The sequence below is a fragment of the Osmia lignaria genome, chromosome 15 (genome assembly GCF_051020975.1).
Source record: "Osmia lignaria lignaria isolate PbOS001 chromosome 15, iyOsmLign1, whole genome shotgun sequence".
Lineage (NCBI taxonomy): Eukaryota > Metazoa > Arthropoda > Insecta > Hymenoptera > Megachilidae > Osmia > Osmia lignaria.
Window position 1 is genome coordinate 4,994,078 of NC_135046.1, and position 19,905 is coordinate 5,013,982.

Genomic DNA, 19,905 nt, shown 5'->3' on the forward strand with positions numbered 1-19,905 from the left:
CCAACGCATAATTTTGAAAATGATATTCTAATTTCCGAAAGGTGTAGCTTTCTTCTGTCAATTATCGAGGGGTGAGTTATCGGGAAGAGGACGAGTAATCGTGAAACAAGCGGTCCCGTTATGGAATTAGTGTTGTATATTTTACAAAGTAAATAGAATATAAACAATCTAAAGTCGTCTAAAACACAATAGTACGAATTTCGTGGTAAATCATTCTCATATATTATAAAGTATACGATTTGTCAACAGATCGATATCTCTTCATTCGTAGCCACCGGGGTTAGCTCGCGCCCGTTGATCCCCCGGCGGTTCCGACAATAACGAGAGAGCACTCAGACTCAAAAATCATCGTCACGTTGCCGAGTGAACGATCGATTATGGTTGTACAGTGAAACTGATTCGATGACAACACATGCGTATAGACTCGGTGGGTGCGTTTTTTATTTTTCCTTAACGACAATCGAATAAATTCCTTAGTACTCTGCTTTTGTTCTTTCTTTTTTTTTTCATATATTTTTCCTGTTGCCACCTGTTTCTTTATTCTTTCGCAGGGGATATCACACGGTCCGTCGATCGTTAATCGACGCGATAAGAGTGTCGCTCGAACGATTTCGTAATTCGCGTTTTAATTAGGTACAATAAGTACAATTAGCAGCATGGTAAAGTACAGACATCTTACAGACAATAGTTTACTTTTATTTATTTTATTATATTTTTTCTTTTTATCTTCTTTTCAACGTCAAGTTTTTACGCTACACGTGTCTACTAAACGTTTCAGTCTCGCGTTAATTGAAACGACACCGATGGACAACGACGAACATCATGTTTCTTCTCGGCCTAACGTTACTTCTTTCCCCTTGTTATTTATACATATACAACAGATTTGTTCGTGTTAAAACATGAAAACAACCGCGTACAGGCTAGCGATGAAGGACGACGGTGAAAATGATAAGAGTAGATAAAAAACGATCTACTAAATTGGAAGACCAAGTAAACTCGTAACAAATCGCGTATTGCTCGCTTGGGATATGCACTCGATACACAATGAAATCGTTTACCGTCATCTTGATCTGCAAACGTAGTATTAACGATAGGACGTTCATCGACTTATCACGATCGAAAGTTTCGTTACGAACAGAGATATAACAGGAGCGTTTCTTTAGGGAGGCTAAGTCCAACCCTGTTACACTTACAGTCGATTGTGTATTTTTCTTGTCGCAGTCTTTACGTTAATCTCGAACGGACGTCTTAATCGTGTAGAAACGTTGTCCGACATACAACCGCGAGAAATGACCCGATTCGAAAAGTAGGACGAATGAAGTCTCTATTTCTGTTAGGATCATTTTCATTCAAACGAAAATGGCAGTCGATTAATTCGATCGATAACGTTCTCCGATTGCGTATCGAGGATATCGATCAAATCCTCGTCGCGTTTGGAGTATCGTGGTCGTAGGCTCGAACGAAATGGCAGTTTGAAGAACACATGGTCGAGTTCAATACATTTCTTCTAATAGGATACGATTCATGTTTTCCCATCGACGTAGGCCAGGAACACGAGCAGGGAACAGATACTCAGTGGCCTCTGACGAGCACATTCTCAGTGGCCATTGTAATTAACGAAAGACGGACCACGGTTCTTATTTTTTTTTTCTTTTTTTTTTCAGTTTTCGTTTTTACATCGAGACAATTAAATTGGGGTTTCGTTTGTTTCGCAGGATCGTGGAGATTCCATCGTAGATTCTACATAATTCAATTATTTACACCGCGATTACGAAGTCACGGACGTTTCGTTGGCTGCTGTGGCCGCGATCGAGGTCGCATTCCGCCTCGCTTAGCTCAAACGCGTCGGAGAAGCCCGTGGGTGGGTCCAGCTTGGGGATGAACAAGTTCCCTGATCCGTCACGCTCCTGGTCCCGATTGGAACAGGAAGTGCTCGACTGGTGCTTGGAATTGCTAAACCCGGAGATTGGGCCGAAGTTGGAACGGGTCTCCTCGCTGGTATGACGCGCCAGCTGTAACATCCTGATCAAACATCCCTCGAATTATATAGTTCTTCTATCGTATGAAAATCATTCGGAAACGAAGAATTACTTACTTGGGTCTTCCCCTTCCAGGAAACGATTTTCTCTCAAAAATCGGTGAGGGTTCTGTAGACGTGCTAGATTCTGGTCCATGGTACAGGAAGTCTGCAAACAGAAATACAGAGGGGTCGATTTGCTTCGAAACAACGAAGCGAGCTAGTCGCGAAGCTTCTCTGTAAGCCTCTGCCGATTCCGTTCCAAAGTCTCGCGACGGCAACAAACAAGCGTGAAATACTCGATCACATGTTCGGTGCACTCTAACGAACGTAGACAGGCAACGGGGGAAACGGATGTCCGGTGGTACATATTGCGGTGCGTGGAAACGTCTCGCGACGCTCCTCCTCCTCCTCCTCCTTCTCTTTCTTTCCTTCGCTCGCACCGTCCCTTTGTGCGACAAGACATCAAAGGGAGGTCGTCGAGTAGGATCGAGGAGCGCGGCGATAGACAGGGATCAAACGAATCATCGTACAGATAAGATAGAGGACGAGAAGATGGCGTTGAAATGCGAATAGAGAAGGATGAAAAGATTGCATACTGTGGACACGCGAGTCGGCCGCAGACACCGAGTGGTGCGAATCGACGAGGTGATTGGAAGACTCGGTTCGGCTGCTGGTCCCGACTTCCGTGTCGCTATCCGAGCCCAGGGTGTCGTATTCCTCCGACTCGGACTTGCCCTGACTGACCTTGTGCGTTTTGTGCAACGGCGCAGAGGACGAACGGCCTCCGCGCACCTTAGTGTACCGGTTGCAATCCGACTGCAATCAGACGGAATTGGTTCGATGAATTGGCACATCGCACGAGGAAACGAGGAGACGCGCTACACCGATCATATTTCATTTCTCAACGTTCAACGATCACTCATCAACTATAACAGTTCCTATTAATGGCGTGTAGCAGTAGCGGCTAGACTAGAGACTTTAGATCAGAGACATCGATCCTCACGTTTCGTGATGCCGACGAGGATTGATCAAACTTGAACGAGACTTCTTCTCTTAACTATAACGATTGCTCTGAGACGTGAAATTTACCTGGAGACGTTTCAGAATATACCTCTCAGAGACTAAATCTTATCGTGTATAGACTCGCCTGGAGGCACGTCGCAATGTAAATCGGCTGCTGATCGAAAACTACCGTCTCATCTGAGACTTGATCTTGACATGTCTAAAGGCAAGTCCCATAATGTGTAGGATGTATATTTGATCAACCCTCGTATAAATCCTAACCAGAGCGGAGATTAGTAATCTTCCAAATCGTGCTTTTATAATATTTTCTTCGAATCACCTCTTAGAAAATTTCGTTAAATATTAGATATCGAATGGCAGTGATCTACAAAATCACGGTCCACACTATTGTTTCTTCTCTATAAATCGATTCGATGTAACAGTACGCTTCTTATTCTACAGCTAGTCGAGCTATGACAAGAGAGTTTGGCGAGAGATGTGTAGAATGGCGAATATATATATATATATAATACAATGTAAAGAAGTATCGTTTGCATCGGTGTTGCGGTTCCTCGATGGACTTGATCAGGACAGATGCGAAACGAAGCAAGGTGGGACCAGCAGTCACAATGATCGATTCTCTATAATGATGCACATCTGTTCTACTCGTTTCGCGCGTTTCTACTCAATTCATCGCGAAACTTTCGTCGCCACCTGCGACGGCACTCGTAGTCGACGTTCCGGCGTCTTCTTTCCCGGTTGTTTCGCGGAAAAAAAATTCATTTATGTACAAACAATTCTCGTGCCAGACAATTTGTAAACAGCCCCGATGTGCAGGCGGATGTGCACGCGCGATACACTGCGATTAGGATTGTGCTTAACGCGATTGGAGCAGAAACTGATGCGACATGCTGAAGCGGAATTTTTACGTTTTTCCTTCGATCGTTTGTTACACATATCTTTCCTTATTATCGATGATTATCTATTTTCAGCGTGATGGAAATGTACAGTGACGATGGCGGGAAGTAAGCAAAGCTTTTCGAGGTTTGTGATGATTTTTTTGGAAAAGAGATAAGAGTTCGTATATATTCTTGAAAATTTTGAAATTCTCTTCTGATTGTCAGTCTTGTAATGTTTTATGATCATACGATCGTTATGTAATCGAGAATTTTTATTTTTAGCCTAATCAAAATACGTCGCGCTGGAAACGTACGAACTTTTATCTGAAATAATTCCACTTAGTGAATACGAGGTCGAAGGAAGATGCATGCTGTGTGCGCAAGTGTGTTTTCCCATTGGCTCGATGCTCGGTGAACAGACACGAAAGGCGAACGGTGGAAAGCGATGGTGAAATGACAAAAGCAAACTGAACGGCAGACGATACCTCTCGTAATTGAAGAGTGTCGGCGGTGGACAAACGAGGATCGTGATAGACGAACGTCTGAAGAGGCGCCGCGGAATTACATCGGCTATCACCTCCTGGTGGGACACTTTCCTCCAGCTGGAACGTCGCGTACGGATAGATCTCCTCCGAGTATTCTGCAACCATTTCCCAATACGTTTTCCTTCCTGCGTTTCAACGCTCGATCATTTTGTCCCTTTAGAAAACTAAAAAAGCTGACCGTGTAACAATTTCAATACCAGGTGCAATCGTTTACATTGCACTAGCAGAGGTGTTAAAAGCATATTTGATTTTTCCTCAACCTCCGGCATAAACGTATAAATATTGAAACGAAACGTCAAAGTTATTCAATCGCGGTGAACAAAAAATTGTTGTTTCATACCGCGTCAATTAACAGGAGGAATAAGAAGCGATTTTTTCTCGAATATTTCTTTGATTTTCCGAATAACGCAAATGAAGAAATTAAATAAGCTTCTCTGTTTACCTGGAATTTTTTCCAAGGTAGCCATCTCGTGTATAGGCGAGCGAAGCGGTTTGCGCACAGTCGCGTAATACTGCTCGCGTTGCTCCATGTTTTGCTTATTGTCTAACGCTGCTGCTGTCTGGGCGTCGTGAAGACTCGCCATTTCCCCTATAAACGGACCTACGGTCATCGTCATCAAACGTTACCGGTAACGCGAAACGAGAAGGTTTCGGTCTATTTGAATATGTATGTCTCGGCGAGGCTACTACTAACGTTTCCGGAAACAGTAAAACACAGCACCAGCTGCGGCAATGAACGCCAAGGAGCTCAGTATCAGCGGGATGATCAGCTTCAGATCCGAATAGACGGATGTGTGCTGAGGAATGTAGTGATCGATCTCGACGGCTGGCACTGTGCTGCTGGTGTGCGGCTGCAGGGTCGTTATTCTATATTCGGCGACCGAGAAACCCGCGTTATTGTGCGCCCTTATCCGGATGTCGTAGGTCGTTCCCGGTTGTAGCTCACTGAGCGTGTATGTCTTTTGTACCTGAACAACGAATGCTCGAGCTATTACTGTAAAAAACGAGAGGATCGACGTTGCTCGAGGTCGATCTCTATTCCCATCGTGAGTAGTTATCGACCGGTTAAAGGGGCATTCTCACTTGAAAAAATAAGGAAACGAATTTCTTTTAAATTCAAGTACCTCGATGTTATTCGACACCAACGTCCAAATGTCTTCACCATTCTTCCTGTATTCCAACTCGAAATAGGTGATCGGACATCCGCCATCGTTCCACGTGCTCAGATGAAGGGTGATCCACGAAACGTTCACCGTCACGAATTTATCGCCATTGCTCGGCGAGTCTTCCGGTTTCGAGCCTTTCGTTGTCGCCTTCACGATCTCGCTAGGGGAACCCATACCGATACGATTGTACGCCGTCAGATACATCTGGTAATCGTTGCCACACCATAACCGTGACAGGACGAAACTGTTGATCTTATGGGATACTTTCACCTCCTCCCATTCGCCAGATTCTCGTTTGTAATGAAGAATGTAACCCCTGATCGGAGCACCACCATCGTCGCCGTTCTTCCATTGGACATTGATCGAATTACTGGTCGCGCTTGTAGCGTGAAGAAAGGGAGCTGCCGGAGGAACTGCAAAATCATTACAACAAAGTTATTATTTTTATAATTTCTCTTCGGAAATATAATTCTCTATCGGTCGTACCTTGCACGGTTAAACGATGCGTGATCTGATCGTAGCCATGACGGTTTTTTACGTAACAAGTGTAATTTCCGCTGTCCTCCCTATGGAGGTCCATGATCTGCAGCGAGCCTTCTGGTAACAAGGACACCCTGCTCGACGGTTTCACTATCTGACTCCATTGTTTCCATGTCACCGACGGCTCTGGGTTGCCAACGCTTTGACACGGTAATGTCACGTTCTGTTTCCATGGAACAACCAGCACCGTGCCGAACGAATATATCGCTGCGCGAACTGTAACGATTGCGTTATATCATCAGTATCGTTGCCTTTGCAACAGAGGAAAGCTTACATTCGAATCTGGATTATCCTTACAGCTACGGATGAACGCTATCAAGCTATATCTCGCAGTATAGAAACCTTTCTAAACTTTACCTTCGTTAGCATAACGAAGGAATACCGAAAGCATGTTTTACGCGAGACAAGGAAGACGATATCAAGGTAGCCATAAACTTGAACCCAGAAACTTTTTGAAACAAATCCTCACCATCGCTGGAAGGTGATATCGTGATGGGTTGAGTCTGAGGACCCTCGCCCACCGAGGTTTTCGCCGCGATGCTAAACTCGTACTGATTCTTCTTGTGCAATTTCTCCACCAGATAGCTGGTCTGATGAGGCGGAAGTGGCCGAGTGTCCCATTTTCCCTCCGGGCCGAGCCAACGGATATGAACGTTGTACGAGGTGATGTTGCCGTTGCTTCTGAGCGGTGGCTGCCACGAGACGATAATTGATGTCGCGGACCTGACGACCGCCTTCACGCCGGCCGGCATCTCGGGTAGATCTTCTTCGGTGACGCAGTACAAAGGCGAAGAGGCGATGCCGTCACCGGCCCTGGTCGACGCCAACACTTGGACAGAATAATTCGTGTACTTCTCGAGGCCGTGAATCACGACGGTCAAGGCACTGGTGATCTTCATTTCCGACTTCGGGGACTCGGTCAGAGCGTCCACGTTCTCCCATATGACCTTGTAGCCTTTTAGGATCCCGTTTAGACTGGACTCGGGAGGCGAGTCCCAGGAGATCTGCAGTGATTGCGAGGACAGCGCCGTACACCGTATATCCTGCGGCGGACTGCTCGGCACTGAGGACGTTTCAACGGTGTCGGGAATCAATTATGTCGAGCTATGTCAGATTTAATTAGTACTCTATTGACTTAGAACGCGTATACGCTACTGGACAAAAGTACGAGACCACCATGGTTGATTTAGTACCTTGCAGAAAATAATTCCTTCCCGCGGCAGTGAACATTAATTGGGTTTTCTTTGTAGGATTTCAATTTTACGAAAGTTTTAATTGAACTTTACTTTAATTGAACGATAACCAACAGTGAAAGGTGTTTTAACTGAAATTTCGAGACTGTTTTAAAATCCAACCAGAGATTCAAATTGCGAACAGGTTGAACAGTGAGTCGGTTTATTTGTGTTAAGAACCACGAGATGTCCGTAAGGAACGGGCCGCTGGCTGGTGGAAGTTGCAGCCGCAGAGAGCACTTCGGAGTTTAACCGGGCCGCATTCGCGATGCCAGGATTAAAGAACTTATTTGCAAGCAGATCAGTTCCAGCCTGTCGGTTCGCCGACTCCTGAATTTATTATTTATTCGAGACTCGACCGGATATACAGAGGTTCGTATTCATGGCGGAATTTATGATAGCCCTGCGAGCCTCGAGTATTATTCTCTTTATGAATTTTTTAAACGACGTTAAAACGTGTTTGTCCAATTCGTTCCAACCAATTCCACAAATCTTCAACTTTTGTCTTTCAGCAAATATATTAAGAATTTTTGTGTTTCATGAATATTACATGAGAATACAAAATTCATAGGAGTTATCTTTATTTAGAGAATCAAGCTTGATGTTTTTCTTACCATCCTCAAGGGTGGTCGCAACCACTTCCGGCGTCATGGGACCTTGACCGAGAGCGTTGTACGCTTGCACCACCACGCTGTACCTTGTAAACTTCTTCAAGTTCATCAACTGATATTGTCTACCGGGCATCGACGTCCTGGCTAGACCCAACGCGACACTGGCCGTCGAAATTCGCCTTTCGACAGTCCTATACGTGTACTGATCTGCTGTCAACCTAGACATTTAATTAAATCTTTATAAGAATCTAAAAATGAATTTTGTATATGCTGGACCGTAAGCCGTGTTCAAAAGTGCAAAGGTTATTTCTCTACGGTGTACTAGCTTTTTGAAAAATATTTTGCTGTTACTATTTCGCCAACGAATGCGAATTCCTGTTATTTATCACGATTCAGAAAAGTATAGAGTATCAGCGTGTTATTCGAGAATGCCGCACACGGCTGCAATTTGGAATGCGATCGTGGCATAGGAAACGTATTCGTGAGGTATCGATAGAAGGTCGTTAAAACGTGCCCGTTCCCTTGGATCGTTACCGATGTTCTTTGTAGCCGACGTGATAGCCGAGTATCTCTCCGTTCCATAAATCATGATCAGGTGGATCCCAGGTGACGTTAAACTCGGTCGAGCTGACAGGATCCACCTTGAGATTTCTCGGCGGTCCACCCGGTTTCTCTCCCTCTGTCGTCGTTTCCAAAATCTGGAAAAGGGACGGATCCCAAGATACGACGTGAGATTAAATTTTTACGTCTATCCTTTATTTTTTCCTACTTTTATGGTTCGGGAAACGTGAACTGTATGAAATATCGTATAATTTTTTATCGCTATAGCGATTCAACGAGCAAGAAAATTGAGGTCCGACGCATCATGGGGTCGTTCGAACGCTTTGAAACGGAGCCTCCAAGTATGAAACGACTTTCGAATCGTCGGTTTGTCGGTGTGAAAAATATTTGCTCCAGTTTCCGCGATACTTACGTCGCTCGCCTGACTTCGGCCCAGTTCGTTCTCCGCGTAAATTCGGAACTGATAAGAAACCGCCGGACGCAAACCGTTCACGTGCGCGTGTGCTTGTGTTCCCGGCACTGCCGTGTGAAACGTATGATCGTGCCACACTTCTGCAACATAAATCGCCTGGATCAGTGCGAAGAAATAGGCTCTAGGTACCTGTTGAGTCTCTGAAGCAGCGTGCTTTCAAATAAAAGATGCTACGCTCACAGTGGTATAGAATTAAATTGATACTTCTTATACAGGGGATTATTTATAAAATTATACTTATTTTAGAGATTTTATATGTAGAATAGATAAAAATAAGAGTAGGGTATACGGGGTGCATGCAGTTCCATGCAGTACATGGAATGTGAGGTTTGGGTGCACAATAAATGACGTGATTTATAATAATTTTGTAATAATTTTAATACTGAATAATCTGTAATCGAGTAAAACTATTGTAATTTTTTAAAAAACTTCATTTATATTTAGTTTTTATATGAACACAGTTATTTTATTATTATTACAATTTAGTTAATAAATATTTTGATATAGAAAGAAAAGGTTGTGCTACTATCGACCTCATACTCCGTAGTATAGGATGGCTGTAATATGTACTTTCTCCGGTCTCGGTTCCTTATTAATTACTTATTGTTAGTTATTTGTTAAAAAATGAAACTACTGTGACTGAATAATGTCAAATAATTATGAAATATTTTGGCATAAACATTTTTCTTGTAAAGGTAATAATTTTTGCGTAATTATAGTCCGAAGTCAAATTGTTACTTTCGATCCCTGTCTCCCCTGCCAGAAGAGGGGAGCGTCAATTGTCAATCTCCCATGTAAATTGAATTTTCTCAAAAATTATCAACCGACGATCTAGATATACTTGCCAGTATCAGTTTTGTATTCGATGATGTACTGCGTTATCGGGCTATTCCCGTCCTGGCTGGTGGTCCAGCTGATGTTGATGTAGCGGCTCCCCTTCTCGATCACGTGAAGATTTCGCGGGAAATCCGGCGGTTCTGTACAGTTTCCGGCAACAAAATAGCTTTCGTTAGCCGCATCATGATCCCCGATGAAACGTCTGTCGCAGTGTCGTTGCGCAACACGAAGCGTTCGACCGAAACGTATTTCATTTTGCGGTCTGGCTAAGCCGCCGTGTGGTTATCTCGTCTGTCGTGGGTACACACTCGGTACTTGGGCGAAAACGCATTAAATTAAATGGACGAGTCGCCAGGCGACGGTACACATTACGATAATTACGCGTACCGCGACAACGTTATATGCAAATACCAAGAGTGTTCTTGGAAACATTATCGAAATTGTTTCATCGTAAGTGGTTGATGCATTACGCCGATAACGTCCTTATCGGGAATTATACGAGGCGTCAAAATGAAAAATTTTAATCGGAATCTTCGATTTTTAGGTAACAATAGATGAAATGTGGAATCACGTGTTGATTTCTATCGAAAACAAATGATCTGAATAACCTATTCCATTAAAAGCAACAAAAGTTTTCTTAGTAAAGGACCAATTAAAAAAATACCTACTGTAGATGTAGATCGTATTCGTGCACCAATAAATCTGGCACAATGAAAAATTAACGTTTATTAATTTTGCTGCACAAATTCAACTTCGTTCGTGCATAACTTTGAATTTAATTAATTGAATTCTTAGAAAAATTGCAGCACGTATGAAATTACGGAAGTTCTACAAAGCATTAATTAAACTGTTTGTATCTTTCTGCTGTTGTAATAATAATACTCAAATAATAATTTCAGTGAATTGCAAATTATTTTTTAAACGCCATTTACGTGTGTTCCAAGAATCCCAGGAATTCCTCGATTTTTCCTCGATTTTTCCTCGCGAGTCTGATTTATTCGAGTCGTTACGCCGATACCGAGGATGTCGTAAATAATTCGTTGCCAAGGTGAGATCCTTGCGATTGTTTTATATGCACGGTTCACCGGAAACTTGTACGATAAATTCGTTTCCCATTACCTTGTATGTACAAATGGATCGTCATCTCATCGCGGCCGTAAGCGTTCGAGGCGATGCAAAAATATCTTCCGCTGTCCTCTCGGCTGGTGCTGATGAATTCAAGGGTGCTGATGCTACCGTCGGTGGTGTTTTCTTCCTTGAGCGTGTACCGATAGTCGGACAGCTTCTGTTCCAAGTGCGAACCCGCCTTTTTCCATAGTATTTTTAAGGGATGATCGCCTTTCGCCTCGCAACGCAGCGACGCGCTCGAGCCGAGTCTAGCTGTTTGGTTACGATGTTTCTCCACGAAGTGGGCTGGCACTGTGTCGAATAATCATCGAGTATGATTAACGAATTCGTTTGAATATGTCATCAAAGACCTCTTACCGTTCACCGTCAGATGTACAACTTTGCTAAGTCCAGCGCCGATTCCGTTCACCGCCTCGCACAAATAAAACCCTTCGTGGTCCTCTTGAACTCTACCGAACACCAGTGACCCGTTCGAATGTATCCTCAGGTCCTGCGTGTGTTCGTGTATGACAATGTCGCGATAATCACCGGGTTTCTTGCCGCTAGCACGACGCCACGAGACTGCCGGGGGCGGAAATCCGTCCGCGTGGCAGTGAAGGACCAGTCGTGACATTCCTTCTGAAGCGCGGACATCTTGGGGCTCCATCACCCAACGGGGTGGCACTATTTCGTACAACACCGGTCGTTAGTCAGCCTGAAGTTCGCGACTTTAACGCAACGAGCACGGTGGCATTTGAAATTTCATTGTTCCTCATCCTCCTCCCATTTCACTTGCAAATCTCGTCGACTTTTAATGGATCCTCGCTCGAGTCGAGCTTCTCTTCCCTCTTTTACCAGCAATTATCGCGGTCGAGCTTGTTAGTTTGTAAAATTTCTGCCTAGTCGTCGCGATCGAAAAAATGAAAAAAACGACCAGGTAAAAGCTCGAACGAAAACCGAAGGGATGACTTTTACGGGGAGGAGGAGCGTCTCAAATGCCATCGAGTTCGCGTCGTAAGCTTATTGCGCCGAGGCAAGAGCGAACTTCTCGAATTGGCCTACTGCAACTTCCTACTTCAGCGCAAAGTGAAACAAAAGACGTAATTTAAAGGGTGCACGAGCGATCGACGAGGGAAAATCGAGGTGGAGAGAGAAAAAAATTACGCCAAGGTACGTTCGTCGATCGTACCGAATTCTTCTGTTCTTTTTACCCTCGTCGATCGCGCGGAAGGCAAGATAGGAGTAGATTAGGAGACGTGAAAAGGTATACGAGACTTCGAAATTCAGAGAAAAGGGAAGGAGAGAAAGTTAGAGAACGAACAGTGCGAAACTCGAGAATTTTCCTCGCGGTCCGTGACAGAAGTGGTCTAAAATAACTGTGAACATCGTGGACAATCACAGTGAACTAGAACAATGCAGAAATCAGTGCTGTGCGGACATTTTGACTCAAGAACAATGCGGTGATTGTGCATTTGCGTACATACACGTGAGAACAGTGGAGAAGGCCTTTTGTGTCTTAATCAAATATTTGTGCTGCTCAATTATTTGCGATCAATTATTAGAATGAATACACGTGGCAAATAATTTATGGGTATCTCTATGATGTATCGACAGAAAGGAAATCAATGTATATCATTCGATCCATTGAATTATTCGCCACGCGACATCGAATAAAGTGCAATACATAATCGTCGGCTAAGTGATCGCTTGGATACCGGAATAATTTCCAGGGAGACGATAAGGGTGGTGTGTGCCAAGTGTTCCATAAACGAAATAATCGAACGAAAAACGAAGGGCAAGACTGAACGTAACGAACATAAAATTAACAGAACGTGTGTGTGCATATATGCGTGTGCTGATTAAGTAATATTCGAGCGGAGACTCGGTGCTTCAAGTTTGAACTTCGAGGCTGCTGCTGGTACTCGCGCTAAATTCAAGATGTAGTGGTGCTACGCCGAAGCCGAATTTCGCAAAAGTGGCTGGTGCCCTTTCATGCAGAATCCCTTTCCTTCGACGAGTACCGGGATCGTTGTTTCCACCTCGTCGAACCATCAATACGCCCCCGCACATATGCCGTGCCACTTACCGAAATTCCCGTTCATTTAGAAAGACAGGGTGGAGTTTAGGATCGCGGTACATCGTCGAGCTCGAAAACAGGGAGAAGTGCGATTTCATAGATAGTGCGCCTGTGAAATACACAACTAGACATAGTACGTATAACCGTGATAATAGTGATAACGCTATCATATTGTGCGGTGCTCAAGTGCGTTGGTGCGTCGCTTTGCTGGCTGGGCGGCTGCTGCTGCTAATAATAATTCGGATCGTTTCTGATACCGAATCTAGAGCTGCGTTTTTCCATTCGATTTGTCTTTCGCTCGATTTCGACTCGTTCGTACGCGAAACGAACCTTCGATCGTGAAATTGAAATATCGTTTCGATTCTCCCATTGTCGCTTTGTCCCCTATTACTATCACCGCTTTGCGAACTACTTGACGTAACAAGTTGCCGTGGAATGATAAAAAAAAAAAAAGAAGAAAAATAAGATAAAAAACGGTAACCGTGTCGATCGTTGTTACGCAATGACGATCGATCGATCGTATTTCTGTTGTGTAAGATAAGAACAAATAACAGAGAGAACAAATGTATATCTCGCGAACGAAAGAATCCGCAGCCCTAGCTGACAATACGTCGCATGCTACTTCGAATAATTCGCGACTGCGATGTCTGCGGTTGCTGCGGCGGCTGCACGGCTGCGTTTACAAGTGATTACACAATACCAATGATAACAATAACCATAGAGAATATAAATTTGCACGGACTGGTTCGCTGGAAATCGAGCGTATAATCGTTCACCTTGATGTTAACGGCGTGGAATTCTTCTTCTCGTTTGTATGGAATTAGAAACACTTTAAAAATACATTCCATTATTCAATGACAATTATTGAATCGTTTTGGTATCGAAAGCGTATCCAACGAACCACTCCGTGCATAGTAAAACTTCGATAAGATAAAATGGCCACTCTGGAAGTTCTGAGAATTTCAACGAAGCTTTAATGAATAAACGATCATTGTGCATAAAGATTGTCAGAACTTTTAGCGTGAGCCAGATGTATGACATATAAAAGGTGCGCTGCGGTGCAATATAAAGAAAGAGTGATGGTGAACGGCATTGAAGAAGAATAACGCCGATGAACGAGTCCGTCGACGAGCTTTCGTTCGTCAACATTCAAGCTCGGCTGTCTTTGATGGTCTACTTTACCGCGAACGATCAATTCGGCCGTCCAGAGGACCTCGGCCACCGAATTGCGCGCCAGGCAAGTATAGTTGCCGGTGTGAGCGGCGTTGACGCGTTCGATAACTATCGTACTGGAATGGGCGTCAATGTTGGTTACGCGTAGCCCGGCGGGTGTCTGTAGCCGGCTGTTCCCGTAGCCGGCTGAACTGGGCCCGGCGATCGGCTCGCCGTCCTTGGACCAGGCGATCGTGAACGGAGGATCGCCCTTCTCGACCATGCAAGTTACTTGGGCACGCACGCCCTCCGACAGATCCTTGTTAAAGCTAAAGGGAGCTATCGTAGGTGGAACTGCACAAAAAACAAAAAAGATCAAGCGATGAGCGTGTGTGATAGCTACGTGTCACTGTGCGTGTATACGCGTGTCTTCTTTTCTCCGCGATCCTCTTCCAGGAGCTACTGCCGTTGATTCCTGCTGAACGATCGATGCGCGTTTTAATGTATTGTGATCGCATTTTGATCCTTCAAGAAGGATATACTCGTTGAATTTGTCATTGAGCAATGATAACGAAAAAGAGTGATAATGGAAGATTAAAATCTTGTCTTCTTAGCAATATTGTAGAATTAATCTTTTGCTAAGGTAACAGGTAACTAGGATCAAATTCGAGGAGCTTCGATCGCTAAAATAAGGGTTTCACTCGAGTCTTCTCTGCTTGCGAATATCTCCCTCCTCGTACTAGTTGTTCCACGGTAGTTCAGATTATCTTACGGATATGCCTGAAATATCTGCACTTGAGCGAACTTTAGCCATCGTGGTTGATAATTCAAGGTACAATATAACGATTAAACCACGCTTTTAACGACAATTTGCGAGCTTCCCGATGGAAACGAACAAAATCTCGCCGGGAATAAAATTGTAACGTTTATCGATGAAGGGATTTCGCGCGTTTAACGCGACTTCTCGTTTCGATACGATCTGTCGTGCTTTGAAGGATTATACCCTTCTAAGTCCATTAACTTTATTAAAGCTCGCCGAATCTGTCGTTCGTAAGTATCGGTTCCGACGTAACCCACGCATTACGCTGTCCGTAATGGACATCGGGATTAACGTAATGCGATAACATCGACGGTGCTTATCAACTCTGTTGCCGTGCGCGTCATTACGTGTACGCCATTACACGAATAGGATCGTATTAATATTGACGAAGTCATGAGTACCTCGACGTGGTTATCGTGCGAATAAATGGCGATACGTTGATGAAATAAAGCACCTATTTATGTTAGTTGAGGTTAATAAAAGGTAGATCGATCGTTGAAGCCGATCGGCGATTTCGTAGATATTGCCTGATTCATCGAACGATTTAACGAGTTCGCCATAATCGTTACATATACAAGCACAAATTTTTATTCGATATCCCGTAATTCTACTACGATGGATGCAGAATCATATTGATCGTGCTTCGTAAATAAAAACCGGAAAATGCAAACAAATTATTTATGAAGTTTACGTTACACGTACAACAAATAAAATTGTGTTTGAATACGTATACGCGTATATTTGCGTTTATTAAATAATATTTGAAACGTTCTACGCGATTCAATTTTCACACCCTTTTATTTGTACGTCAAAATGATCCTGCAACTGTCCCTCAGATATTGGACACCTGACGACTCCGATCGATCAGACAGAACGCGCTGTCTTTGAAATTGATTTTCGCCAATATTTTCATACGTACGGCTCTTTAACCGACACACTTGGTTTTATGAAAACCGAACCACGGAGGTAGTGGCGTGGAACGACAATAATAACTCGGCTCGTTGGTCCTGGTGAGAGAGATAGCCGCGCGGAGGCAGGATATTCACTGCCCCCGAGGTATTAGAACAGAACGCCACGGTTGTTTGAGAATAATTGAGAAACCGTACCGGGGGTAGCAGATAGCGTAGCGTTACATGAGTAATGCCCAAAGAGTGCCACCGACCTATAGGTTACAGGTGCGCGCATGTGTGTGTGTTGAGTGTTGTGTGTATGAGGGTGTACACGAATATCAACCGAGTTACGCGCAACGAGACAGTTCGATAAACGAACAAACAAAAACGAATTCATACCGTGTTTGACGATAAACACGGTTGACGTTGTTTGTACCGAAAGACGGGTGGCTATGCACCTCTGGCACGTTTCAGACGCAAAAAGAAAACGATAATAAACCCTGAAAGCTTTCATGATTTTTGGAAAAGCTATGTTAGGTTTCTGAACGAAAGATGCCAGTAGAAACGTGGAAGACGATTTCAGGAGGATCAGATGACACAATTCTTAACGCATCGGTGACAAGTGAGAGTAAATTGTTGGCTCGAAATCACAAATAAAATTACAAATAAATATAAAAAAATTGCTATTGCAATTCGAGTCCTTGATTTTTTATCAAGAATATATGTGTATATTTTATGGCGGTAGTTCTACGGTGTACTTACACACTGTCACCAATGCGTTAATATACCAGGAAGAAAAATCAGACGATCATTTACTGTGACAGTCGGTAGAAGCGTGTAGACATTCCGCGACGCGTGTAACCGAGGATGCTGTTTCGGCTCGCCGCTCGTCCCAGAACAACACGTTAAAATCACCCTTAGGCCGTTCGTTTCGTACGTCGGGCTAGAGTTTCGTTCGTTCCGCTTGCACTGATTTGTTCGTCTAGAACAAGGGGGTGGTTTTTAATGCCGGCTGCCCCGTCGCGCGACAAACGGGGAAACGTCTCGCTCGCTCGTGTGCGTATGCAAACGAGCATGGAAAGAGCATCGAGGAGGAAAAAAAAAAGGGAGATCCGCTAGGTAGAATTCTCGCCCGAGGATGAACAGCGTACGACGATTGAACTTGCGTGCTTTACATGGAGAGTTTCAAACCGTTGAGAGGTCTTGTCGAGTGACGATTAATATCGACGATGTCAACCACTTCAGCCTTCGTTCCTTCTTTCAGTTTCACGGCCATCCTTCGACAATGTCAACCGCGTTGCACGAATTCAAGTAGATTTATGTTATTTTCATAGTTACGGAAGATTTTCTATTTAAACAAAAGTTACGTTTCGAGTGTTCTCTTCTTATTCTAACCCTTAACAGTCCAATGCCGCAATATATTATTATTATTGGATCAAATACCACGTATATTTCGGCAAAAATCATTTTATTATTATTGATTGTTATTGGTGTCATATTTAAGGGCTAAGACATTTTTACCCAACGTTAGAGACGAAACAAAATAGAGCGCGAAATCGTATAGATCGAGCTGGGGATCGAATGAAAATTTCCTAACCGAATAGTCGGACCACGGTGGTACAAATAAAAGACGTTGGTGGTTGAAATTGGTAACCGGTACAGGCTGGAATAGAAAAAAGATTCAGTAGGGTTGGCGAGGGTGTGGAGCATAGTGAATGGTTCCCGTGGTTGCCGAAAAGTTCCGACTCTGTCGGTGAACAAACGATAAACGCTTGGCCGCGTTCGTTGGCCTACGTTGGGCGCGAACTTTCTATTCAGGGTTGGTCGATCCCGATGCCGTTTCGACGATCACGGTGTCGTGCTCTCGTCTTGCACCTTTTATTAGCCGATGAATTTTCTACGGTGCAAATGGTACCTTTTGAAAATTTCTCCCATGAGTCGTTTGACGGAATAGAGATAAAAGAAAAAGCCCGAGCCATCGTGATCGTCAACATCCGCGCGTTTCGGGTAAAATGGAAAAAGACGGAAAGAGAAATCATAGGAACATCGTTGAATTCCCGAGGAAGGGGGATGAAAACCGTGCCCGTTCCTGCGTACCGTGGACCAATAAGGATGCCGTGCGAGACGTTTTGGCGGCATCGTTGCTCGCGACGCACGTATAGTTGCCGTTATGGGCCGTAGTTGCGCTCTGTATCATCAACGTGAGATCGTATTCGCCGAAATGATGGGTGGTCGTCTCCGTGGAATTCAATTGCTTGCCATCCTTCAGCCAAGTGATCTTCAACGGTGAATCGCCCTCGCTGACCACGCAGGCAACATGTATCCGAGCGCCTTCTTGTATATTGGCAGGAAAGCTAAACGGATCGATTTTAGGCGGTACTGAAAATTACAGGAATCACGAGACATTTTACTTGAACACGGCCCGCGAACCACCTGCTCTTTATTATCCGTCGCTTTTCATCGCCGACAGTCTCGAGCTTGCTCGATAGACCAAAAGAAACTTTTCTCTTTCCGCTCGACCGATCGATAATGCCCGCTTCGGAAATGATCGCGAGACAATTGAAAACGGACAAAAGGCGCACGCATCGATCGTTATATCGTTCGACGCGAACTTTTTCATTGCTCGTTCACTTTTTTTCCCCTGCTTTTCGGAACTCTCGCGATGCGAGATAGCTCGATTCCAGCGATTCGACGCGAATTACGTTTTCAATGCTCTCCTATGACCCCTAAAACCGATTACTCTTTTTACCGCGTCACGTTATCCTCTCGACTCTCGAGTTGAATCGTGTGCTAGTTATGAACGCGTATGTGTTTTGCGTACAGCTAGTTTCGTAGTCTTCCGGATACACTTTGTGCATTTTTTTTCTATTCTTTTTTTTCGAAAAACGTTCACGGTACAACGCTTTTATCCGCTCTACCTGGGAGAACGGCTTGGTGCAACTGCTGCGTAAAAATTGTCATTAATTCAAGAAAAGTTTCACAGTCTTGTCGATTCGATGCTATAATTGGATAATTAATCAATTAAGAAATCATTTGAAATAACAAAGTAGAGGAAATCGTCGTGAGTGAATTTAAATCCCCAATGAAAAGCACGAAGATTCGTGGAAAATCAACTGCATGTTGGAAAATGAGTCAACTGGAATTTCTTTTTACGCCATAAATAGCAATTTCAGTTAGCAAATATCAATTTCGCGCGGAAATAACGATACCTTTACAGTTCAACCGTACACAACGAAAAGCTGCAAAAAGAAATATTATTCAAACTGTCAGATCGATGCGAAAACTCAAACTACCGTGTGTTTATATTTTTCGTAACATGTTTTTTTAAGCAAAGATCGGTGAAGGAGACAAAGTATGAAAAATCCTGACAGAGCGGATTAGCTTCGCTCACGAGATAATACACGTTGTTATTTCAATTTAAAAAGGTAGAATCTCGATAGAAAACAGCGAGACAAATGAAGGATGGGAAAAAAAGAATTGAAAAACTATACCTTTCACTTCGATGTGAACCGTTTGTGAATCAGATCGTCCTTGCTTGTTCTTTGCCGTACACGTGTACGCGCCATGATCTGTACTCCTGTCGACGTGATACAGCACCAGTGTTCCATTTGGGAACACTACCTGTCGTCGACTCGTTGGCAGCACTTTACCATCTGCGAATCAGAAATCAGTTTCTTGCTTTCTAGACAATCGCTTGTCGCTTCAAAATTTGGCACTCGAAAGCTTCTAATATCGGCAATTTTACGGAAAAACTCTCATGTCACCGGCTATTATTTTGCGATTGAACACGACGAAGTTTGTAGAAAATTAAATTCCCTACTATTTATGTTGTAAGACATTTTTAACAATGTAATATTATGGCGGGTGTAAATCGTCAAATATGAATTTGAAAATTAGGTCATTAGGTAAAACGAAAATATATCTCCATTAATCGTCAAGTTTTGGGCGAAAAGGGAATCCACAGGCTTCTGGCT

General features: G+C 43.8%; 1 protein-coding gene and 1 long non-coding RNA gene across 12 annotated transcripts in view; both read right to left on the reverse strand.

The window, feature by feature from the left end:
- Nucleotides 1-181: 181 nt before the first annotated feature.
- The window catches only part of LOC117600066 (cell adhesion molecule Dscam1), a 150,657-nt gene continuing 130,933 nt past the window's right edge, over nt 182-19,905 (reverse strand). For 2 of the 11 annotated variants that reach the window (XM_034315023.2, XM_034315022.2), the window contains exons 10-26: nt 19,423-19,584; nt 14,252-14,575; nt 11,371-11,676; nt 11,005-11,304; nt 9,894-10,025; nt 8,989-9,128; nt 8,550-8,713; nt 8,019-8,233; nt 6,642-7,235; nt 6,119-6,388; nt 5,591-6,045; nt 5,161-5,434; nt 4,909-5,067; nt 4,407-4,561; nt 2,617-2,836; nt 2,096-2,186; nt 182-2,022 (exon numbers count right to left, since the gene is read on the reverse strand). In XM_034315023.2, the coding sequence (XP_034170914.1) occupies nt 1,758-2,022; nt 2,096-2,186; nt 2,617-2,836; nt 4,407-4,561; nt 4,909-5,067; nt 5,161-5,434; nt 5,591-6,045; nt 6,119-6,388; nt 6,642-7,235; nt 8,019-8,233; nt 8,550-8,713; nt 8,989-9,128; nt 9,894-10,025; nt 11,005-11,304; nt 11,371-11,676; nt 14,252-14,575; nt 19,423-19,584 (4,226 nt within the window). In that variant the 3' untranslated portion in view covers nt 182-1,757. Of the gene's footprint in view, nt 2,023-2,095; nt 2,187-2,616; nt 2,837-4,406; nt 4,640-4,908; nt 5,068-5,160; nt 5,461-5,590; nt 6,046-6,118; nt 6,389-6,641; nt 7,236-8,018; nt 8,234-8,549; nt 8,714-8,988; nt 9,129-9,893; nt 10,026-11,004; nt 11,305-11,370; nt 11,677-14,251; nt 14,576-18,028; nt 18,311-19,422; nt 19,585-19,905 lie in introns of those variants that run through there. The other 9 variants (XM_034315024.2, XM_034315025.2, XM_034315026.2 and 6 more) reach the window with 9 other exon arrangements.
- Nucleotides 10,048-10,898, reverse strand: LOC117600083 (uncharacterized). The gene is made up of 4 exons (XR_013063513.1): nt 10,818-10,898; nt 10,554-10,713; nt 10,273-10,466; nt 10,048-10,199 (listed from the first exon to the last, which is right to left on the reverse strand). It is a non-coding gene; the product is annotated as an uncharacterized LOC117600083 (long non-coding RNA).